We start from the raw sequence: 24,434 nt of genomic DNA, 5'->3' as shown, positions 1-24,434 counted from the left end.
CTGAAAAGAGTTCAGGTTAGATATAAGGAAGAAGCTCTTTACTGTGAGGGTGGTGAGGCACTGGAATGGGTTGCCCAAAGAAGCAGTAAATGCTCCATCCCTGTCAGTGTTCAAGGCCAGGCTGGACAGAGCCTTGGGTGACATGGTTTAGTGTGAAGTGTCCCTACCCGTGACAGGCAGTTGAAACTGGATGATCTTAAGTTCCTTTCCAACCCAAACCGTTCTGTGATTCTATGAAAAGCAGTGGAGATGGTATCTGTTTCAGGTATACTTTAACACTTTCTCCCTCACCGATGTGGAAGCAAGTTTCAGGATCAGGGTTTTGTGGAATGTTCCATCAGAAAAGGCTTTTATTTTTTGCTGAAATGCAGGATGAAGAGAAGGGCTGGAATGGCCCTGCCTGATTTTCTATCACCCTGTGTACAAGGTGTTGCTGGCTGGCTGTACCACCATCCCTCTGGGCACAGGAACTGGGCTTTGGCTAGACAACTGGGTACCACTTCCAAACCCAAACCATTATATGATTCTATGGTACAGATAAACTTTTGCCTGCCCAGAGGAGAGCAACCCCTCTAGAATTCCCATGCTGCCTGGCAGTACCTGTCAGTGGGAGAAGGGTTGGTTGTTCTTCCTTTGGTGTATCTAGCTCTTGGTCTCCAAACTGGAAGTACCTTGGCTTGAAGGAGCAGCAGAGACTTGCTTTTCCCACCTTAGATCACGACGCTGGGATTGATGTTTGATGCTTCATGATGGAGGGTCTCAGCTGGTTTGTCCGTTCCATGTGCTCCCTGGGCAGTGCTCTGGGAGTGGATGAATAAGGAGCCTGTGTGATGCAGGATCTGGAGGGAATGCAGGTGTTGCAGCGCTCCGGCACACCACAGACTCAGCCAGCCTGACTTGTGCTCCTCTGAACAGTGCTGCTCACACATAGGGCAATAACACTGCAGACCTTTCACCCACCTTCCAGTAAGAAAGAGATTGTAAACACAGTGATAACACAGAGTAAACCAGCCATTTATGATGCTTCAGCAGGTGAGCCTATTTACTGTAAGTACCTTTCTTTGGGACGAGATAGTGCTGTGTCCCTAGGCAGGCCTTCCCCTCCAGTATCATCATGTCAAATCCTGGTTTATTTAAGAAGAGCACAGGTATTTTGTTTTCTCTCAGAAGCACCTTGCTCAAATGTTCTGGAATTCAAGCCACCATGGTTTCTACAGCAATCTTCGAGACAGCTGGAATAGATTCACAGACTGTAGAACGATGTCAAAGAGGACTGCTGAGCCCGAGTGTGGCTTCAGTGTCACTGACCTAGTATTAGTGGCTGTAGCCACCTGACTCCAGATCACTTCTTACCTGTGCTGGGTCCAGTGCTTTAGCCAGAAAATGCCAAATACACCATTCCAATGGGAGCTAAACCCTGCAGCTAAGTAGTTTACAGAAGCTTGAACACAGCGGGATTCAATGCATTATGTATGGATCAGCCCTCTGGAACTGCACAGGCACCTAAGTTATGCCTGTAGGAAAACAGTAATTGAAAACCTCCTTCTTCCCCACCTCTTGGAGCTGCCTTGCGTTAAATATTAACAGCCTTGCTTCATCAATTCCCTGGTTCACTTGGCTTCTTTTAACAACAGATGTAGTTACAACAACTCCTCTGCCTCGCTCCCTGCTCCTGTCAGCACAGCCCATGGTGAAACCCAAGACTCGAGTGCTGTAACTCTGCCTGCAGAGCCTGGCTGCTGCCCTGGTTGTGTGGTCTCCTCCATCTGTCTCCTTGGGATCACCAATGCATCCTGGTTTCCGCATCTGGGATTAGCTTGTGCTGTGGGCCACTGCTTGCAGAGAAGGGTTGGTTAAAGGAGACAGAGAAAAGGAGCCCAGAGGAAGGAGTTTCTGCTGTCAGAGGGGTGAGCATGGCCAGCAACTCCAGCACACTGCCCCGGGTGACTTTCCAAACACCAGAGAAACCTGGGGAGGAATCGTCACACAGGAAACTGGGCAAGTTAACCATCAAGTACAACCGCAAAGACCTACAGCGCTGGCTGGACCTGGAGGAATGGATCAACACCCAACTGCAGGAGCTGTACCAGTGCCGGGTGAGTAGCTGGGGCAGATCAGCCCCTCACTCATGGGGTGAATGGGACCAGTGTCCTGTGTGCTGGGACAGAAGTGTGCTTGCTCTGACTCACTGGAAGTAGCTCATCTTCAGTCTTTGTTGGGTATCTTATTGCCACCTGCTACAGCACTGACTGGTGTTATCTGCAGTCAGAGGAGCTTGCACCAGTATAATCCAACTAGTTTTAAACTGCCTGGTCTTGTACCTGCTAGGGGTGTAGCTATTGCTCATAGAACCTAGAGAGATGTACAGACCTGGAATGCTGCTTGTTGCTGAGCTCCATATACAGGCTGTCTTTGTTGCAAGTGGTAGCTAAGCAAGATGGGTTAGAATTACTAGTGTAGCCTTGCTCCTTTGGTCACAATAGCATAGCTGTAGCTGCTGTTCGAATGAGACACTTTGGATAATGCTGTACCTGTAGCTGCAGAGTTGTGGCTGCCCCATCCCTGGCAGTGTTCAAGGCCAGGTTGGATGGAGCTTAGAGCAACCTGGTCTAGTGGAAGGTGTTCCTGCTCACGGCTGGGGGTTTGGAACTGGATGAGCTTTAAGGTCCCTTCCAACACAAACCAACCTGTGAATCTGATTCTATGATCATGTAGTGTACACAGGAGCAGAAAACACACATGACCTAGACCTAGTCAGACAGGCAACATTCAGTGTGTCTGTGCAGTGCTAGTGGTTGTCCTGGTGAGAGATTGCTGTTCAAAACAACAGTGCTAGAGATGGCATCACTTAGTGACCTGCCTGCGCTGGCATTTAAGGAACTGTCCCCTGGGTCTACCTGGTTGGTAGCTCAGTACAGAGCTACCTGTACAGAGCTACCTGACTGTTGAGATTTGCCAGAGATAACCAGTGGGAATGGCAGCTCTGCTTTGATTAACAGAACATCTTGCTCTTTGGCAAATTGTTGTGGTTTTAAAGAGGACATCTGGGTTTGTGTGGGGGTTTTTTGAGATAGATGAAGGCACTTGGTACCACCAGTAACGTGATCCAAACGAGGATCCACATGTGCTTCACTTACTTGCCCAAGTCTACAGATGCGCTCTTGTAAAGGTGTCAGAAAACCAAGTCAGGTTAAGTTACCACTTCTGGTTTTCTGAGAACTGGGAGCTGTTCACTGTCTCCAAAGCAGCTGCCCAAAGGGCATATTTTTTTCCTACTACAAAATCCCAGCAGGCAGAAGTGCAGAATCCAGCCATGCCCTTACAGGAACAGATTGCCAGCAGATTGCCTTTGCTAGCACCTCTCCTGCACAACAGGTTTCCCAACTTCCTGCTATATTTGCGCCAACTGAAGAGATTTGCTATCGGGAACTACACAATATGATGCTGTGCCAGGTCAGAGATTGTTAATAGGGTACAACAGGGGGTTACACAGGATCTCTTCAATTAAATACATGTGCCACAGTAAATTGCTTGTAATCACCCAGGTGCCAGCAGGTCCTGCTAATTGTGGCAAGGCTGTTTAGTTTGCCCTGCTAGCCTGGGCTTCCTTGGATCCACTGAGTTCCATTACTTTGTCTTTTTGTCAGCTTCTTCCTTAGCTCCACCTGCCCTGGGCAGTGCAATGTTCCTCAGTGTCTTCCAGAAACCTGTGTTTCTGGAAGAAACACTTCAAGGAAGGGTATAGAATGATAGAATGGTTTGGCTTGGAAAGGACCTTAAGATCATCAAGTTCCAGCCCCCTTGCCATGAGCAGGGACACTTCACACTAAAGCATGTCACCTAAGGCTCTGTCCAACCTGGCCTTGAACACTGCCAGGGATGGAGCATTCACAACCTCCCTGGGCAACCCATTCCAGTGCCTCACCACCCTCACAGTAAGTAACTTCTTCCTTGCATCCAACATGAACTTCCCCTGTTTAAGTTTAAACCCATTGCCCCTTGCCCTGTCACTACAGTCTCTGATGAAAAGTCCATCTCCAGAGTCAGAATGAAGAACACTGTAGGTTCAATTGCAGCAAGGTTAGTTCAAGCATTGCCTCCTGAAACAGATAACCTGGATGCTATGCTATTCACTGTCATGAGGCTTTTTGCAACAAAACTAAGAACCAGGAGACAATTTTGATTTTCGAGATGATTCCCTGCACATGGAATCCGTAACACCATCCATACTCGGACCCAAAAGCCCATCTGTTCCAACTCTTTCTCACTCTCCTTGCCTATTTAGCTTCTTAGCCAGAGACAAAGTCAGGCTGGATCAACACCTGGTCTAAACAGCCACATCATAGCTATTATTTGTAAGAGGAAATGCTGTATAGGTCACAGTACAATATATTTAAGTCTGGTTTATTAGTTACTATCAGGTCAGTTGCATTACAAAGCTGAACAAAGGTTTTCTACTTCATCTCTGGCTTGGTATCAGAGAACAAGTTTCTTTTTTTCCCATAAGTATTGCCTTTATTGTGCAATGTCTTACATTCACATCCATAAATGCTACCCAGCAATCACGTACTATGCTGTTTAGTCAGTATCCTTATTCTGATTACTATTAAAATATCACTAGTGTTATATTGTCAAAGATTATTTTGCAAATCCATTGAAAACCACAGCCTGCTTTTTATACAGTCTGGTAAGGACACGTGGACCTAAAATATATCTTGTGATCAAGTTTACAACTGTTTCAGCTAACACCCCCATGCATGACAAGATTATTACTCCAATCACCAAAGCTTGGGGTTTCTCTCACAGTAAAGGAGAATATTATACCCCTCTCATGTCTATTAGAGAAAGCTGGCAAATTATTGTTAGGCCTCTCAAAAGCCTTACTGTTTTTCTCCCCATTACTGCAAAAAAGACTTAGTATAAATCCCAACTGTGTGAATGTATTTAGCCTAATTTCCTTGTATTAATTCTACGTCTCTAAGATTAAGCCCACTGGATTTCTGTCATCTGGGTTTTCCCACTGACCAGTGGTATCAAGTCTTGAGGTGGGGAAAGATGAAGAACGTGTGCATCAGGATGTGCAGTTGTAGCAGACATCAGAGAGGGATAGGAATCTGTGCTCTAAGAATCTCCTATTTTGAGATGATTTGTATCTTGACCTCAACTCTGCAGCAGTTCTATGCAACTAGTTCCTCCTCACGTCTTTAAAGATGGCCTTCAGAGTCCTTAAAGTTTGAAGGTTTATTAACTATGGGTTGGTTTTATTCTTTTTAGCTAAGAGAGGAAACAGAGGCAGCAGCTCCTGAACCGCAAATTGACCTTGAAGATCTCCTGGAGGTCCCTAATGAAGAACAGAAATTAAAACTACAGGTCAGAGGGACTGGGGACTTTGAGTTGGGACTTCCTTCAGAAGAAGTAGTTGCATGTATGTGTATATAGTGTTACATGTATATTTATATAGTGTTGCATGATGGTTCCCTATGCCTCAGTATGTCAAATGTAGTAAGATTAGCTATCCTTTCTGTAGAGAGGGGAGAAGAGATCAACTCTCAGAATACTGAAATGACTCCTCCCTCTTTTTGCTTTTAGGAAATCCTCCATGAGTGCTCCAACCCAACAGAGGTGAGTGAAGCACCATCAATATATATATGTTATACTGTGCTGGGAGAGTGTGCCTTTGTTGCTGCTTCACTGAATAGCCACAGTATTCCTGTGCCTAACACAATGCTGCAAATTTAATTCCCAATGGAAAGTGTTTGCTGCTTTATCCTGCTGTGTTAGAAAAATACATGTAAATCTACATCATATACATGATGAGCTGAGGGCAGAGCAGTGAAGCAAATAAGGAATTACACTTTATAACCAAAGAAAGTCCATTTGATGTTTTGGACATCCTAACCTAACCAAGGTGAATTGCTATTTGGACCTCAGCATAGAAAATCCATAGGCAGGGATTACAGCTCACATAACCATCTTGCACACTGTTAAACTAAATGCATTCTTAGCTTAAACCACCTAATGTTATGAGCGACAAGAACGTAGGATGGCCCTCAGATTGGATTGGGCAGGTAATTGTTGAGTAGTGGCTATATAAGTCAGTTTTTCAAGTTTGGTTTTCTTCCCATGTGAAGTTTGCAAGTACTGGTTTTGAGTGAGAGAGTTGAAGAACTCCCACAAGCTGTCACAATGTCCAAAGGAGTGGAACCCAATACTTTGCAGTGTGGTGCATGCACCACACAACAACTGCCTTCACTGTACTGCATACCTGTGCAAAATGGGGTCCCCCATGACTGCTTCAGTCACATGCATTGCATGTGCTTGGACATCATTCATCAGTCTCTGTATCTTGTCCTGCCTACGTAGCTGTACAGTGATGAGCATACAGAAAATGAGGTGGATACACAACCATCACTGAAATTTAACTTTGCTGTAGTAATCATTACAGAGAGACTCCTAGCAAGTATTCAGCAGACAAGGCTGGTAATAGGGACATTTCAGATCTTAGGCAAGAACCCCACATTCCCAGAGATATAACTGGAGTTTGCTCTACTGCTTTATGTGCTCTGAAAGTGTATTGTGGACAGCATGGTACTTGCTAACTACAAATACTGCTGTCCCGTTAGCAAATCTATGTACTTTCACCCCGGTGATCTTGAATCTGGTCTCCTTGAAAGATCACAACAGCGTATTTGCAGAAAGAGGGAATCATAGAATTATAGAATAGTTTGGGTTGGAAAGGACCTTAAGATCATCCAATTCCAACCCCCCTGCCATGGGCAGGGACACCTCACGTTAAACCATGTCGCCCAAGGCTCTGTCCAACCTGGCCTTGAACACCCCCAGGTATGGAGCATTCACAACCTCCCTGGGCAACCCATTTCAGTGCCTCACCACCCTCACAGTAAAGAACTTCTTCCTTATATCCAAGCTAAACTTCCCCTGTTTAAGTTTGAACCCATTACCCCTTGTCCTGTCACTACAGTCCCTAATGAAGAGTCCCTCCCCAGCATCCCTATAGGCCCCCTTCAGATACTGGAAGGCTGCTATGAGGTCTCCACGCAGCCTTCTCTTCCCCGGGCTGAACAGCCCCAACTTTCTCAGCCTATCTTCATATGGGAGGTGCTCCAGTCCCCTGATCATCCTCATGGCCTCCTCTGGACTTGTTCCAACAGTTCCATGTCCTTTTTATGTTGAGGACACCAGAAGTGCACACAATACTCCAGGTGAGGTCTCACGAGAAAATAAACTGGTTTCCTCTGAAGGGACTGACTGAAAAGGTATGTATGATCCTAGGCATTTACTTCCAGGGTATGCTGTGGCAGGCAACCTCTGATCACCCAAGTGAGGAAGCTGTGCTTCCTCACAGCACAAATGGTAAGCTGCAGTACTTCCAGTGACCTTGCCTAATTACAAGGACATGTAGCTCTGTCTTTGGTTGAAGAAAGGTTGCACACTCCATTAGGGTGATGTTACATTGTCATGCAAAGTGTAAAATTTGCTCTAGTCACATTAACTTCTGCTTGGAATAACCAGATGGTCCAGTTTAGTTCATAATCCTTGGCTGTGTCAGCAAAGTAGTCAGGGTTTATCTCTGTTAACTGCTGAACTATCTGCTCTGCCTGCCCTCAGCCCCTGCTCCAGGTTATCATTAGTCCTATGTGTGTTTTGCTCCACCTCTTCTCTGCCAGCCACTTCCTTGTAGAATTGGCATGGTTTCGAGATGGTTTGCAATGCACAAGATGGAGCTTTACAGGTTCTACAAGAGGGACAACTTACTTTGCCCTAGATTGGGAGGGCTGCAGAAGTGGGCAGGAAGTAATGGTGGCAACAGGAAGCAGTGGAACCTAACAGAGGACAACAGCATCTTGAGGTCATCTCAAGGTGGAAAAAGCAGATATCTGGGATGAAGGAAGGGGAGGCTGGCTCCTGATGAAAAAGTATGGCTACTCCAGAGGTAGAGAAGGGAAGGGAAATAGAAGGGCTTTCAGATCCTTCTCATCCATGCAAAGGTCTCCTTTCTTAAGCTAAAATTCTGGTTTTTGCTCAGCATGAAGGCAAATGTGGGAATAATGTAAGTGCCATAGCAAACTCTGGGCTGGTGAGTGCTGGAACTGACATTCTTCTTCAACCAATTCTCATTCTAGGACTTCATTACAGAACTGCTTAGTCGATTGAAAGGTCTCCGGAGAGTCACCAATCCTCAGAAGAAATGACCTTGCCCTCATGGAACACCCAGCTTTGGTTACAAGGGAATATGTATCTTCCCCACAAAACCCAGGATCAGAAACATCACTTCAGAATATGTTTAAGACTTACTGATACTGAGAAAACATTACCAAGTTTGTGAACTTTATACCAGTGGTTTGAAGTCTCAGCTCATCCCAGATCTACGCATACAGCAGGGAGCTAGACTGTGCATATTCCTGATTCTTAAAGGGCATGTTAACCTGGGGAACAGGCCAAGATGTCCTTCCTTTAGTTTCTTCTATGAATTTCCATGCTGGCTGAGAAGCACTGAATACAGTTCTCAGGAGCGCATCAAGACTTCTTTCTTTCCATCCACTGCAAGGAAAACAAGGCATTGGTTATCACTCATTCATCAACATGGAAAACCAGTTACTGTTAAGCTGCACCCTGTTTCAGTCTGGCTGGGACCCAGCTGTGATCTCCAGCCTGTTACTGCTGTACCTGACTGTACAGCATTACATGTACTTTGTAGGTCTTATTAAGCCTCTGTTATCCATGGTGGTTGACAAAAAATATATGGTAGGATGGAAGGAAAATGAGTGCACCTGATCTACTTAAGGGGAAACAACTGCTAACATTAATGGAAGAGACTGTTTTTCCTTCCTGTGGAATTTAGGACTTGCTTCTTTAGAAGATGCTTTTAAATTATTAAGATCTGGGAATGATTTTTGTCATCATTTAAAAATGGAAAAATGCTTATTTTGTATATTAAACCACAGAAAAATAGACATGCACTGCTTGCTTTTGCTCTCTTTTTAGACACTAAAGAGAAAACTGAAATGAGAAAATACTTGCTCTCAATTTCCCTGCAGGGAGCATCTCAGAGCAAGTCTTTTGCCGACAGGTGGGTCTCACAAACGAGATATGAAGTAGGACACATTGTCTTGAGGCAAAAACTCTTCTGGCTATAATACTGTGTGGCTGGAAAAATACAGAGGAAACTACATCCAGCCTCTCAGCAAGCCAGTAACTTGACACATGTGACTAGGAACTAACAGCAAATGGAGGCTGGCTGCTCAGGCAGAGCAGGCTCTCACATCATGTCCTGCCCCTATGCTCTCATGCAGCAGGGGTAACAAAGCAAGATGTGGCCAGTGCTGGGTGATTTCTCAGCTCACTGGTGCAAAAGAACAAGGCAACCAGAGCAACTTCTTTTTGTTTAGTTCTTAAAAACAGTAAATCATACTTGCTTTTATTTACCATTCTTTAAACCAGCTGCCACTTAACCCTGCTGTTTCTCAGCACCATCACTCGTGTAAGGCTATAATGTCTGGTATGCACGTACTGCGTAAGAATGTGTCTTTAAAGGAACTTCGCCCTCTTGATTGTACCAAGATAACTCAGAATGTGTGAAAGTTCATGTGCTTTTCTAACTGAGGGTTTATGAAGGTGTATAAAGTAACCTTTAATGCAATCCTCCCTTAGTTATGATCAACACTTATATCGCCCTTAAAATATCCTGGCTGCTACATTTAGGCACGTGACCATGTTACAGCATTCGAGGTTACATGCATACGCAGCAAATGCAAGTTAATGCAGTTTCACTAAGCTGAGACCTCTCTTTGTAAGTTAATCTGAGTTCAATCTTGTGTTAGCCTTGTTTTGACTTCTTTTTGGGGGTGCAGCCTACATTTGATAGTCCACATACAAAACACTCTCAGAGGGGAACAAAAACTACTTGTGCCCTTATGGTATGCTCCAAAGATAGAAACAAAGAAGCTGATTCTCTTTCTTGAAGATACCAAGCTTTTTTCCATTCTTGAATGGCTAAGACTGAAGTCAGTATGGCCTGCAAGGAACTGATTGTTTACCAGTACCCTTTCAAAGACAAGGACAGAGAGTAAGCAACAGTTAGAAGTGTGCTGCCCACGTAAAGGTCATGCAGCATTCCTCTTCCACAATGGCAGATTCAGCTATGTTTGCTTCCTTCAGACAGCTGATTAAAATACCCCTTTTACCCTCCTCTATGGAGGTCACTGAGGCAGCAGCTCCAGTGGCAATGGCTTTTCAGGGGAAAGTGATTGGGCTGCCACTAAAATGGCCAATTACATGCAGAAAGCTCAGCAGCCACAAAAATGTCCATTAGTGGCACAGGGAAAGCATCAGCATGTATGTATGACTGAATAGACTCGTCCATGTATGACTAAGATCTAGCTCAGGTATTGGGTTGGGTGCATTTCTGGATTCCCTGGCATGGCCTCATAGAAACCAATCTGAGGAACTAAATGAGGTGCTTCCAGCTGTAACCTGCTGCTTTACTACTGATGGAAATAGGGAAGGGCTTACAAGATACAGGCTGTCTAACTGCACTAGGAGCTCAAAGTTAGCTTGTGGCTGAAGAAGCATCCAAAACGTTGCAAAAAGCACATCAGCTCATAGTAAGGTATTAGAAAAAAGAATTAAAATGTCTACTAACTACTTGGAAAGGACACAGGCTGAAACCCAAAGGAGTGGATCTTAGAAGAGATGTAAGGACAGGTATTTGCATCTTCTCCTCTATATGCAAAACACAAAGGATTAAACCTAAGACAGAATTGGGCTGTTTTGCTCTCGGGTTAATTATGCATGTGAAATAGCAATGAAAAAGTGTTATTCCTACAGTAACACAAAGCCAGAATAGCATTTGGGTTTCATCTCTGAGACTGCAGGCTCCTCAGGGCAGCAAGTCTCCACTTAAGCTATGTAACACAGGGCTCATTGTGAGCTCCCACACCATAACAACTCCAGTAGTTTTCCTATCCACTTGTCCCAAAGAGAAAAGCACTGCTGAAGCAAGGACTGCCAGGAGGAGGAAGATCCTCCACAAGAGTCAGGTTTTGCCACCCCTTCCTAACAAAGGGCTTTGATGGCACTGCTGGGTACACTTGTGATTTTTTTAGTGTGCTAACCTGCAGTATTACTGTTCTACATTGCCTGATCTAGGTCTCTGTTGAAGGGCCTGATCCAGTCCAGCATGTTAGCACCAACCCATCTTCAGCAGTGGTTTAATTTGCTCGAGGTGCATTCACCAGGGCTGGTTGAGGTGCAGGCAAACACTGTTTCATCAACACACCTGCATCTTACTACCTTAAGCACAGGGGCAGGGCAGTCAACTGGGAGTGGCAGTGCCAAACCAGACAGGCAAGATTCATTGGAAACTCCTTGTCAAAGGCAAATCGTTGACGTTTTTGCCATAGGAATTTGTCAGCCTTAGAGAGCTCTCTTAGAAGTCACGCTGTAGTCCTGGGAAGAGCTCATCCTGATAGGATAGGATATTAGAGACAATTTAGGCCAGGTTTTGTGGGGTATTTGAAGTAATTCTGGGTGCTTTGGTTACTGGCAAGTGTCAGTTGCATCTGGGCTGTCTAAGGGGAGGGATATGAGCATATTAAAATGAGCTTCCCTCATAGCCAGATAAAGAGCATCACACAAGTAACATCTGTATCCTACCAAGGGACAACCAACAGAGCCAAATCCCGCTTTCAAACTAAAAACACAACTCTTCCAGACCACATGGCACCTCAGCACAGCCATTGCTGATCACAGCTCTGTGCATCAGTAGCGTATTACCTTTACAAAGCACCCTTCATTTCAAGTACATAAGCAACACTGCCCTTAAAAGGCAGAGCAGCTCCTGCATCTTTCCCAGCCACACTACAGAAACACTTCTGATGACTTCATGATCCATCATTTCTTTCCCTAAACCACTTGACACTAGGACTAACATCCCATTACAGGTAGGCAACACTTTGAAGAGGGCTATTGGGCATTTCCAGGAGAGACTTTAACCACAGGCCTCTGTGAATAATTTTTATTATGCTTTGGAAGTTCTCATCACACACATAATCACAACATAGACAGTTTTCTTAGTGCAAAATGCTTTGCTGCCTGTTGAACCAGTGTGTAAACTGTTAGCAAAAGCAGGAAGTTACTTAACAGCCAGTCAGTACTGCCTTAAGCACACATCTTTATTGCTACCCGCACTGCTTCACCGTCTGTACTTAAGGATTCATATCCACCTCCTCACATCAAGTCCTCATTTATCCCCATTCATAGCAAACCCTGCACTTCTCTGGTTGTATTTGTGAAGATAAAAGTCATGTGCCCTCTAAGCCTCTCTCTGACGATTACAACACATACTTTAGCCAAAACATCACCCGTTTTGGCTGCAAATCCACATGGACTCTTCCCATCCGGCCAACTCTTCTCTCTTCCCATTCTCCACCTTCTTTTCTGCCCATGAAGAGTGTGATCACTTCTACTTGTGAGGAAGACGATAGCGGGAAGTGTGGTGGTCCTTCAGGTCAAACTCATCATGGCCTTCCCTGAGCGGCAAACACACAGTGTAGTCAGAATATACTCAGACAGGGAACTAAACCTTAGCCATGGTACAAGATGTCTCCCTGCAGCCCTTAACTACAAGCCAATCCCAAGGGTAAGCTGTGAGCACCTGAGTGGCAGCCTCATGGAATGACTGCTTAAGATACTTGCTTGTAGCAAAAATATCTGACGTCTTTTGTCTGCTCATCCTTGCCTGCTGGAATGGGAAATGACAACAGGTCCCTCTTGCCTCTTCCCCTGTTTGACTCTGTAACTGATGGCTCATTGTCAGCACCATGTCTGTGATCTCTGGGCACATTAGCAGCTCCTATGACAACAGTTGAAGTGACAGTCTGCTCCACACAACTCTGAAAAGTAACTGCAGTGGCTAAAAATGCAGTGCACTGGCAGCTGTCTCAACCATGCTCAGACGCAGGCAGTGCTGAGTAAGACACGAGCTTTCATCTGCACCAGGCAAGTGATAAACTCACCTGCCAGACTGTTGATCCTGTTTTACTGATGTTTGCTGTCTGATACTTTGGTTTGGTTTGTTTTTAATCATCTAACATTGCCAGTCATCTGTTTTATTACCATTTTCATTTGTTCTCCCTCAATCCATTTCCATCTCTTCACAAAAGCATTTGCAGGAAATGAGAGAATATACACAAAAGAATCTTTTATTATCTTATTATTCTTAGCATCCTGCTGCCTAAATGTCATCCAACACTGATCTGAGAACACAGCCAATTACCCAATACCTTGAGAAGTCATGCAAACTGTGAGGAATAGCTTTGTATTCAAAAGGAATTAACCCTCCAAATCTAAGACTTGGAACTTTTTGAGTCAATAATCAAGCTACAGATGTTTAAGAACCAAGACTATAGCTGCTGCAAGACCTTACTGAGGAAAAAGGTTTGCCCATACATATTTCATCAAAGATTTTTGTGTATGATTTAAGACTGCAGAGTCTCAACCTAAGAAAAGCCTCAGGAGTTTATACTGTCTGATATCCCCTTTTATGGAAATCCAGCCCAGATCATTCATCAATGTCATTAACAAGCTGCAGGAGTCACTGAACAATGGTGTCGCCTATCCCATCCCACGCAATGCAGCACACCAGCTGCTCCAGACTTCACTCAGACAATGAGCCCAAACACACACTGGAGCAACACAGACAGAACATTCTTATCTAGGACCAGTTTAGTCCCTGAAGCTTGTGATAACTACTGATTGCACAAGGTATTTCCATAACCATTAACATCCAGCTCTGGGTTCCTCAAATCTTCTCTCCTCCTGCCTGCTTTTCTGCCCAATGGGAAGAACAAACAAAAGCAGCCCACCTTACCTATGACCAAGAGGAACTGAGAGACTTACCGAAAACAGCGCTGGCAGTAGAGGTCCCCATCGCAGCCATGGCAGCGCAAAGTGGCATCTTCATTGCAGATGCAGCACCATGGTAACTCATCCTCATCACTGTCATCTGCCATGGCAAGAGCTGTGGTGGTTGGAGTCTGGCTCTAATTCACAAAGAAAACAGAGACACAGAATTCAAATCCCAGCAGGGACAATACAGGACTTTCGTTGTAATGCATGATAGCCACAATGACACTGTCACATGGTCTATCACTCACTCTGTTGATCCTAAGTCTGAGAGATGGACTTGCCCAAAGGCCAAGGATAGGCTCCATATGTATCTAGATCATTAAATAAAACCCTAAGGTGTTCCCTATCGTTTGCTCATGAACTTGCACTGCTCAGAAGGTAAACAGGTATTCACCCTCATTTAGTGTCTACAGCAGTATACACCAACATTGTCCATATTGTTACAGGCACGAAGCCCAGATCTTGTGGCAGGCACCACAGCAATGCCAAGTGACAGAGTCCCTGCTGCAAAAGCAAGAGATCAAGCAGTTTTGCTGAAAGCTGTTATGTGAGAACGGAAAGCAGTGGGAAGGTGGGGGGAGTGTTTTCTCTCTGTTACAGAAATCATAAACTAAAACCTATCCATAAGGTCATCTCTGTAAAGCAGAAGGAGAAAACAGAAGTCTTGTGGAGCTGAACAGCCATATGCACACGGGGACACAATGCCTGGACAGTGGCAAAGGCAGCTTCCTAACAACAGCAATAAGATGGCACTACCTTTTACATCAGCAGTCCCAGAAGCACAAGGTGACATACCTATGAAATGGATGTTTTCAATAATGCTTACAATTAAGCAATTTCTTCCACTGGGGCCAGGCCTGTCAGGTGTCTGTGAGTCACAGGTCCATTCAATTCTTGTAATACACCTACACAGAGAAGGTGTATGTATTTCCATAATAAGGCTGAACTCCATTCTGAGAATGGGGTATCTTGTTACTAATTCCTTCCTCTGATGTTACGTGAGAAAACAGACAGTTGATTACTATCTAGAGGTTCTATTCTGCACATGCTAAAAGTACTGGCAAACCTCTCACCTACCCTGGTTCAGGGTGTAGTGTTCTAGACTGTGGCTTTCTTGGTCTAATCATACTGATGAGTTAAAACCCCACTCTCCAATATACATCCTGCAAAGTCTGTGCTAGCTTCTCAGGGTTTAGAGGACACCATCCCATTCAACAGAAAGACAGCCTGAAAGGAATTGTATTCCAGGGAGCAATTCCTTTTAGAAGTACAAGGATGACTCACAGCTGTGCTCAGGGCTTGTCAGCCCTGCAGAAGCCATTCTGCTTGTCTGTTCTGAAGAAGCTGGTTGCTTTTTCTTTCTGCATCAAGCAAACTTTTGCTGCAGAACTGCAGAACTCCTGAGACCCTGGAATGCGTCATTTCAAGAGGTCCTGACCAGCTCACTGACCTTTTGCTTGGCCTTCTTATAAAAGTTCTGTTGCAAGGGTCCTGGCTGGGTGGCCTGATCTGGAAGAATGTTGAATCCACTTGCTTCATCCAGGGCTGCTTCTTCTGTGAGCTGGTAACAACAGAAAGAAAGAAGCCCCTTGTTTCAAACACAGTTAGGAATTTCATTCTAGGCTCTAAAACCTCCTGCCCTTCTCCTCGCCCTCATACAGTAACAGGAGATTAGTTGATTACAAGAGAATACATCTGTCTGCACTCAACACTGTGTATACATTGTGAACAGCCAGTGTAGCAGCAGGGGCTTTCAGCTAACACAGTCTGCTTTGCAGTGCATCTAGCAGCAAATCCTTAACATCATGCTAATCATGCACATGTGGTCTGTAATCAGACAGAAACTTAAGCACAGAAAGCTCATGTATGCCTGCAGGACAATTCTTAGACATTTTAGACAGAAAGCTAGGCATAACCAAGCTAAGCAGCACACATCTCATCAGCCATGGTCTAGCTGGGTGGGGAAAATGATGAAACAAGAAGTAAGGAAGTACCAGTAGACTGGAGCTGGAGAGGAGACATACACCACAAGAGATGCTAAGCATGAATGAGAAACACAACCTGACAGACTTGATGTTGTCAATCACCCGTAGCTGAATGGCTCATGAGAGTTAGTATATTGGAAAAGCACTGGGAGGCAAAGGAGCGAAACTCTGCCCAGGAACAGAAACACACCCTTCACACGCTTCCCAGGTAACATACACACTGGGAATAACTGAGGAAGATAAACAAGGCTACAGCTGCCACTTCTGACCTGTTTCAACACTCTGCGAATGGCTTCCTCCTCAGCCACTTCCTCATCACTGTCAGGAAGCTTATAGGTTTCCAGTGTAACTGCAAGAGTAAGACACAGGAGACTGTAACCCACACCTGCCTCAAGCTTTGTACCCACTTACGAGCCAGCATTAGTCCTTTGTGGTGTAAGCTGGTTTTGACATTCTGGCTCTGGCACAGACAGATCCTTTCAGATGGGGTCTCCTCAAAAAGAGCATTACTGTTTGTTTTTAACAGTGGAAGAGGGGAGGAAAAAAAAACCTCACCAAAACCACAGGTTTGCTTTAAAAAGCTTTGTTAAGCTCACCAGAGCATGCCAGAATTATCTCAAAGGGTACAAGACAAAGCAGTCTGACCTTACAGCTCCAGCCTTTACCCTCAGCAAAGAACTTTCATGACGAACCAAGCCACAGCTTTACAGCCAGAACCAAATCTCTATTTCTTACAGAACAGGGGAACTAAATGGAGAAACACCTCTCAGAAAAGAAATTACTCTGCCACAGGAACTTGATTCCTCTCTTGACACTGTATTCATGTCTGCTACCCACCTTTCTCTGGGTCCTCGCCTTTGAGTGCTGCCAGTCTCTTGGCAACTTGTAGGATCTTTTCCTGCCTGGTGTTCTCTTCCCTCAGCTCAGCAGCAGCTTCTGCCAGAAGTTTATTCTTCTCTTCCTCTAGCTGTCTTGGGTCCAGATTTGCAGGGCAAACACAGTCTCCACTTTCCCGATTGAGATCATTCAAACTTTGGCTACTAACAGCTGCAAACAGACACACAGAGTGTGCTGGTGACTCAGCTGCAATGCTCCTTGGGCACAGACAACACAAGAAAAGCAATGGGATGAGAGCAGCTTGCTGTTCTCCATTAATCTGGGTGATAATGGAAGAAGGCATGTCACAGTACAATCTGCACTGTACGTGAAGAGAAGTGAGCTAATCTGTGTTTTACAGTGAGATCACAGAGATTTTACAGGGAGATTACACTGCAGCCAGGAAGATAATGGTATCACAGATTCCTGTGTTTTGTAACAGAGCACAGGTGTGTTAGGAGTAGCAACATCTCCTCCCCAGGGAAGGGTCTTCTTAGAGAAACAAGGAGGAGCAATATGAATAATACAACCCTGAGAAGAATGAATCATCTCTAAGCAAAATGAGACCCAGTACTGAGCCCCAGGGCTCCGCTTAATGTGGGAGTCATAAGGGGGAGATAAGGACAAACTGGACACCCAGCTCACCTGTAAGCTAGATAGGGAGGCATATATTCCCTTCTTACTATAGCATATACATTATGAGACAGAAACAGTTCTTTGGAAGCCAAAATAAATACCTTGAGGCCGGACTCTTGTTTTGTAATGCTCATCAATGGCAACTTCCTCAGACAACTGAGTTAACAGGTCATCTGTCTGCTGGACCAGACTTCTGGTATCAGGAGGTTGATATGCCTAAGAAATAAGGGGGGCATAGAAAAGGAAAATGAGAGGGAAGTAGCATACTCAATCAAAGCAAAAGATCACCCTAGGGGATGCATAAAAAGATGCATTCACTGATCTTGAGAGTCTCAGCTTATGGTTATCTGGTGTAAGACTTTCAAGGCTTCATTCTCAGAGTACTGAATGTGCACAACCCTAAATGTGGTCACCCAACCAAGGAAAAGTGGTGCTGAATGTACAGGAGTACATGCTGCTGGGTCTGAACCCCAGGTCTGACACTACCTCCAGTGTAAACCAGTGCCCCCAATGTAAATCAAATGACATTGTCAACAGTGACAGTCAGCAGCCTCACTGAAGCCTATGGTAACAGCTGGGTGTACAGCACTGCTGAGAAGGGAGCATAAGGAAATGATTTCTCAGGGAAAAGATCATTCATATAGGCTTTGAAGGGACAGCAAGTCATTCCTTTGCAATCTCAGCCTAACCACTCTGTGCTTCCATTTCTAGAATAATTAACAGGATTTGCCCAGCTGGGATGCAGTAACAACTGCAAGATACCATTAGAAGGGGGAGGTGATAAGCCCCAAACACACACAAACAGCTCTGCAAAAATATCAGCTCACTTAGCTATACAAATGGGTTGAGAGGAAAACCCAGCATTTATTGTAAAAAATAAACACATGAACTACATTTGACATAAAGGAACACACTGCATTCAAACTGAAGCAGTGAACTGGTGAAGACTGGCCATTTCCTTCTGGAACAATGACACAAACAGGAATGCGGAGATTTCTAAACGGAGTCAAGAATGGCCAACATGCTGGGACACCAGTTACTGTGTCAACTCAGAATACATTGCTGGCTAAAGAGCTGAGGGAGCTTACGGGTCTAAGAGCCTGGGAAGGAGGATCTCTCCCCTGCAGAACAGCCAACCGGTCCTCCATTTCCTGTGTGGATGGCACAGGTCGCCGGTAGTCCTCCTTCAGGGCAGCCAGCCTAGCTTCGATCTCAGCCTGAGTAGGGATGGACTCTGCAATTCAGAATAAGCCAAGGGAGGAGAATATTCCGTTATTGAAAACAAAAGGCTTCACTTTTTTTCCCTTAAAATTGTATTTCTTTCTGTAATCAGACTCTGATTTTTGCTCAGAACACTGAGCAAAAGCCTCCCTCAGCCCCCGACATGAATGATGGGTCCTAGTGTAGTGGCTTGGAGACTGCCCTAATACTAACTGCTACCCTTCTCTTCAGAGTCCCTGCCTCCTTCACAGTTTATCTCCTAGCCATAAGACAAGCATTAGGGTAATGTCATTTGGCAATCAGCTGACTCAGAATACTAGGGACAGTCATAGAAATAAGTGTCATTTAGGTGGCACAGCCCATTGCTGCCACATCTCTTAATGTAATCCCAGGCACATCAGACTGAAACCCTCCCCTGCCACATAATTGAGGAAATTTCCTCAAGCTGCACCATGGAGGTTTAGGTTAGGTATTAGAAAAAATTTCTTCACTATGAGGGTTATTAAGTATTGGAACAGGCTGCACAGGGAAGTGGCTGAGTCACCATCCCTGGAGGTATTTGAAAGACATGTAGATGTGGTGCTTAGGGACATGGTTTAGTGGTGGACTTACTAGGTTTACACCAAGGTTGGACTTGATGATCTTTTCCAACCTAAATGATTCTGTGGTTCTGGGATAATCAGGTAACCACTCTGCAGTGTGTTCTTTTCCTTTTAGAGATCACATATCATTTTAAAAATAGTTTATTCTCCCACAGGCACCACAAGGCTAAGTCCCAGAACCCAGCAGCTGTAGATGGGATGAGAGCCCTTTTTCTCCTCCGTAAGGCAAGGCTGGCCAGAGACTGGCACTGCTGTTGCCTGGAACAATGTTCCACAGGAAACCTTCTGCAAAATAGTTTGGTCCAAGACCCTCACTTCCTTCTGTTCCTATTGGCCTTGACACAGGCTTTTAACCCAAGAAATGGAAACGAAGAAGGTGATTTTACAGGTAAGATACTGCCCCAAAACAGAGAAGTAGTTTCAAGGGAAACCTCAGGAAGAAAAAATAAACTAGAAAACTAAGATCATGTAGAATCCGGCCATTATGGCAGCAGGACTTGGATGCTTCATCCAATTTTAATCCTTCAATTCTCTAAAAAGGCCTTCCCTCTCCCTCCAGATTCTGTATTTCCCAAGTAGCAATATTCCCACCCAATGTATCTCTAGTTTCTTCCAAAACTTACTTGGTTTCCTTTCCTCCCTGAGCTTCTCCAGTCTCTCTGCAATAGCTCTATCCTCTTTAGAGAGCCCCTGATACCTGGAGCCTGCTTGACCTGGGGCTTTTACAGAAGCTGCTTTCTGTTGCTCTTTCAGCTGGTTTTGCTTAGCCTCAAAAGCTGCCACACGCCTGTGACAAGGATGGAAAAAAGACATGACAATTGACAATAGGGATTTAAACCCGAGATATGAAAACACCCTCTGTGAACCCAACAGGCTATTTGAAGAATGTCACTGTACAACAGAACAGAAACCACTCCCTCCTGTACCAGGCTCTGCCATAATGGCATAATGAGGTACTCCTAAGAGTAAGGAAAGCCTGAGCTCATAGCTGCATGACACCTGGCACCATTTCCAAGGAGACAAGGAATATGTCACCACCAGGTTTGTGTTTCTAAGGCAACCCCAGTCAGTCACAGGCAAAGTAGGCAGATGGGAGCATACATACCACCCGCCCCAGACATATAAACAAAACCCCCAAACCCCATCCTTAATCTAATTCTGAACAAGCAAATACCCACATCACAATCCCCACTTTTGCTGGTCTTTATAAGGGAAAAGGAGCAAGGGCCTGAAAGGCTACTCTGCAGCACAAACAACAGTCTGTTGGCAAGCGCAACTCACTTTTTGTAGTTTTCTGGTGGTGACCATTTTGCTGAACTGCTTTGAGATCCCTCTCTGGAAGACAAAACCAACGATTTCTCTGAACTCAAGATAATGGCAATGCTTCAATTATTTAGTTTCTCAAGAAGAACCAGTATATGTGTCTAGATCTTCTCGTACAGCCCTGTCATAACCTCATTAATATGGAGAGTGATCAGCTTATGGAAAGGATTAAGATAGTATCTGCCTTAGAAAGCAGGGGACTTTATTTCTAGTCCTTTGGTCCAGTTGTTTTGCATCTGGACAAAATGTGATTTAATACGGTCATCAGTGACCCGAAGGAGGTGCGGCTGAATACCTTTGCCTCCCACAGCCTGCACCTCCCAGTTCAGAGAGCAGATAGAGAGCAGTTAGGTCAGACTCCCAGTGTAATTAGCTTCCATGCAGCAGTACACTATGAGAGGAGCTGTGGCATGCAACAAACACAGAATTATATAATGGACAAGTATCATAACAACATCTTCTAGCACACTTGAACACTGCACATCACAAGCATCTTGGGTAACTATTTTCTATATTGCTCTATTCAGGTTGAGTTGCTGAGCTACAAACTTATGTAAGGCAGTTAGCATATTTTATTCATTCTTAGGCACAGCTACAAATACATCTGTGCTGTGCCAAGGCCTGTGGAGTAACGAATGCAAACTTGTTGCTGGACCGCTTTCCAGTTCTAAGGTATCAGTTCTGAAAGCTATTTGCATGAAGAACAAAGCTTACAGAGCTGCAGCCTACATTTATTATCTACCTGCTATCCAGGCAGGGAGGATTTTCTTCCTCTGAAACTCTGTAGTACTGATATTAAACAAATGATGAAAAAAAAACCTAAAAGCAGCATGGAGAAGGGCTGCCCTGTTTTCTTAGTGGCTTTGGAGTTGTTAAGGGAAATTAGACTATTTCAAAACTGGAAGACTGAATACTGTATTTGCATCATTAACAGTTCAGTTTTTGTGAGCCACTTCTTCTAAAATGAAGACCTTTGCTAATGAAAGAAGCTCCTTTAGACACCTGCAAAGCCAGAAAACTCCCCACTTGCTGGTGAAAATGCCTTGCTACAGAAGATAGGTGGGAAAAAGAGATAAGAGAAATGCAAAAGAAGGAAGTGGACACAACAGGACTGGTTGTGAGAGAAGCTCTCATGTGCACTTTGCTCATCTTACTTGTTCATATGTATAACCCATGCTGCTGAATTACATTTTATTTATTTCCAAAAAGTATCTCTGGATAATGTTTGCACATTTTTTTTCATTTTAAAAGCAAACTGACTTTATGCCACTTAATTTTAAGCCTTCAGGCTACACAATGCCAAGACCCTTCATCAACGAGGATTTGTGTCACTGTTTGCCCACTGAGGTAATAATGCTTTAAACATCTTATTGTTGGGCCATTCAACTACTACAAACCTGATAAAAAGCTGACAGTGCTTGCAAAGGGGTGTAAATTTCTGGGCAAAAATACACTGGGGCTTAATTTGATCTTGTCCAGCTAAGGTGTCTGCAGGCATTCAATGCCTATCTATAAAGATTTAAACCTGGATCTTTCAGACTACTTTGTCACCAGGGAGAACAGCCACAAATCCTGAATCCTATCTTTGTACTGCAGAGCTTGTGTAAAGCAGTTTAATAGTGGCCTGACTTGAAACTCTAGGGTACAGGCAATGTGCATGCACAAGTCCAAGGCACAGCTCTCATGTAGAAATCTGCAACAAAACACTGGGATGTCTTTGGGTGAAGAAACGCTCCCATCTTACCCAGTTAGTTTTTCATGACACTGCTTGCACACCTTCTTCTGAGTGCTTCCACAGCGGGGAACAACAGCACTGAAGCTAAGGCAGCTTGAGCAGAACGACCGTCCGCAGTTCTTGCATCCACACTGCAGAGACACAAGAGAAAGCTTCATCACCCAGTCACTAACACAGTCCATTGCCATGGCTGACTGCATTCAGGAACAGTGCCCATGCCAATGTGCACTAAAACTAATGCTGGGGTTATGCTGATTTTTTAAGAGAACTTTATCACTAGCTGCTTCTGAAGATGTGGAACACTCCAGAGCCCTCAGGCACCAGCCTATACCTCCAGCTGGAAGCAGAGACACCAAGTCATCCCATGGTATAATGAAGTGTGTGTGGAGGGAGGAATTCTCTGTGACAGTGACCAAATATAGGATTAGATGTATGACATTCAATGGCAATGTTTTGTTTTTGCTGTAACCACCCATATTTAAAGACATATTGAGGTAAGCACACGGTTGCTCGGGAAGCAAGCTGGGAAAGCGTCCCTCGGTGCCGAGCGAAGCAGCTCCCCTTGCAGACCCTCGCACAACGGGGCAGGCCCCCGCAGGACCGGCCGCCCCTGACCCTCCTCAGCCGGACTTGCCTCTTTCTTGAAGACAGAGAATTTGGACGCACACCCATAACACCGGCTCTCCATGGCGCTACCGCCGGCCTGCGGCCCGGAGCTCAAGCACTGCGCTGCGGCCCTACTATGTCAAGCTCCATAGGCAGTAACCGGGAAGCCACCACACCTCCCTGCCGCCCATCACACACCGGGCCGGCGCCGCACGATGCCGCACGACACCGCTGCGCGGCGCACAGCCCGACGGGAGTTGTAGTCCTTATACCCGCCCTTCCACCTTTATCCTGCCGCCGGCACACCGTGGATAAACTACACTGCCCACTGCGCCGCACAGTGCACCCTGGGTGCCGCGATGCGTTGTGGTACCCGTAGTCTGGTGCCTCTATTCGGCAGCGAGGCACGGAGCGATGGCGGCCCGGGAAGACTCCATTTCCCGGCAGGCAGCGCGTCGCCGGCCGAGCTGAGGTGCTGGCGGGGAGGGTGGTCGTGAAGTGCTCTGTCCCGCATAAAGCGTTGCATTTTTGCCCATTAGCTGTTGGTTGGTGTTAATAAGACAATAATAATAATAAAAAAAGAATTGAGTGTATTTCGTAATGCTGACAGGGCTGTGCTAAAGTAACTATGCCTTTTTGTCTTAAACCTGTGGTGAGATGCTGGTTCAAGGAGCATGAAATCAGTCGAAACATGGAATGACTTGGGTTGGAAAGCACTTTAAAGTTCATGCAGTTCCAGCCCCCTGCCACAGGCAGGGACACCTTCCACTAGAGCAGGTTGCTCGAAGCCCCTGTGTCCAACTTGGCCTTGAACACTGCCAGGGATGGGGCAGCCACAGCTTCTCTGGGCACCCTGTGCCAGCGCCTCAGCACCCTCACAGGGAAGAACTTCTTAGTAGTATCTAATCTAAATCTTTCAGTTTAAAGCCAGTACCCCCTTGTCCTAATGCTACATGTCTTGTAAAAAGTCCCCAGCCAGCACTTCTGCCAGTGTTCGGTTGCATGCTGTGATAAAACACATGAATATATTGGCTTTCGCAAATTGTAGGTGTGGTTATGTGGATATAACCGTTTACAATAACAGAAACAAAGCTCCCTGAAGACAACAAGATTAGCCAACAAGTTAAAATGGACCAGAACTCTTGAGCTAAAGGGAGTCGCATAGCAAAAGAATTTGTAAAGGTAAAAGAAAGGGGAGGGGGGCTTGATATAAGAAAAGCTAGTGCCTGAAAAACATAGAGTTAAAGCACTTTTTAGCTTAACTTAGGTTGCAGAAAGAGAACAATGTTTGTGTTGTAAGTCTGTGGAATGTAGTAGCCCCACTAAACATGAGTTAATTGTTTCACACTAGTCTTCTAAAGCATCTTTAGCTTTAAAGAACAATGTTTGTGTTGTAAGTCTGTGGTGAGATAACAGGATTTAGTGGCCCCACTAAACATGAATGAGTTATTTCACACCATCCTTCTACTCATCAGTTAGTTTAGAGACGGAGCCTCCGGAACATCTGCTAGCTTGGGATAC

At 45.0% G+C, this 24,434-nt stretch overlaps 2 protein-coding genes across 5 annotated transcripts; one reads left to right on the top strand and one right to left on the bottom strand.

Annotated features, from left to right (window-relative positions):
- The first annotated feature begins 1,089 nt into the window (after nt 1-1,089).
- Nucleotides 1,090-8,275, top strand: PPP1R14D (protein phosphatase 1 regulatory inhibitor subunit 14D). 2 transcript variants are annotated; one of them, XM_061343458.1, is made up of 4 exons: nt 1,090-2,096; nt 5,275-5,370; nt 5,590-5,622; nt 8,145-8,275. In XM_061343458.1, the coding sequence occupies exons 1-4, from the start codon at nt 1,914-1,916 to the stop codon at nt 8,211-8,213; spliced, it is 381 nt and encodes a 126-aa protein (XP_061199442.1). In that variant the 5' UTR covers nt 1,090-1,913; the 3' UTR covers nt 8,214-8,275. The 2 variants fall into 2 exon arrangements, with proteins under 2 accessions (XP_061199442.1, XP_061199441.1); XM_061343457.1 differs by lacking the exon at nt 8,145-8,275 and having other exon boundaries at nt 5,590-5,858.
- Nucleotides 8,276-8,316: 41 nt separating this feature from the next.
- ZFYVE19 (zinc finger FYVE-type containing 19) lies at nt 8,317-23,112 on the bottom strand. Of its 3 annotated transcripts, XR_009723920.1 has the most exons (12): nt 22,942-23,112; nt 22,317-22,438; nt 20,531-20,584; nt 19,873-20,036; nt 18,515-18,660; nt 17,528-17,642; nt 16,752-16,961; nt 16,184-16,263; nt 15,380-15,490; nt 13,921-14,063; nt 12,363-12,551; nt 8,317-8,562 (listed from the first exon to the last, which is right to left on the bottom strand). XR_009723920.1 is itself a non-coding variant. In XM_061343450.1 (11 exons), exons 1-11 carry the CDS (start codon nt 22,993-22,995, stop codon nt 12,485-12,487), a joined length of 1,266 nt encoding a protein of 421 aa, XP_061199434.1. In that variant the 5' UTR covers nt 22,996-23,112; the 3' UTR covers nt 12,023-12,484. The 3 variants fall into 3 exon arrangements, 2 of the variants coding, with proteins under 2 accessions (XP_061199434.1, XP_061199435.1); XM_061343450.1 differs by lacking the exon at nt 8,317-8,562 and having other exon boundaries at nt 12,023-12,551; XM_061343451.1 differs by lacking the exon at nt 8,317-8,562 and having other exon boundaries at nt 12,023-12,551; nt 13,921-14,057.
- Nucleotides 23,113-24,434: the final 1,322 nt, after the last annotated feature.

Source organism: Neopsephotus bourkii, unplaced genomic scaffold (genome assembly GCF_033783945.1).
Source record: "Neopsephotus bourkii isolate Nb327-2 ecotype Australia unplaced genomic scaffold, CSIRO-AGI_Nbou_v1 NB_1825, whole genome shotgun sequence".
NCBI lineage: Eukaryota > Metazoa > Chordata > Aves > Psittaciformes > Psittacidae > Neopsephotus > Neopsephotus bourkii.
This window is presented reverse-complemented; position numbering and strand designations above follow the sequence as displayed.

Coding starts and splice junctions, on each gene's coding strand:
- PPP1R14D (XM_061343457.1), top strand. CDS start 1,914: ATGGCCAGCAACTCCAGCACACTGCCCCGGGTGACTTTCCAAACACCA. Junction 2,097..5,274: donor AGGAGCTGTACCAGTGCCGG/GTGAGTAGCTGG, acceptor TATTCTTTTTAG/CTAAGAGAGGAAACAGAGGC. Junction 5,371..5,589: donor AACAGAAATTAAAACTACAG/GTCAGAGGGACT, acceptor TTTTGCTTTTAG/GAAATCCTCCATGAGTGCTC.
- ZFYVE19 (XM_061343450.1), bottom strand. CDS start 22,995: ATGGAGAGCCGGTGTTATGGGTGTGCGTCCAAATTCTCTGTCTTCAAG. Junction 20,585..22,316: donor TGTCATGAAAAACTAACTGG/GTAAGATGGGAG, acceptor TTTGTCTTCCAG/AGAGGGATCTCAAAGCAGTT. Junction 14,064..15,379: donor ATAAGAAGGCCAAGCAAAAG/GTCAGTGAGCTG, acceptor TTTGTGAATTAG/AGCCAGACTCCAACCACCAC.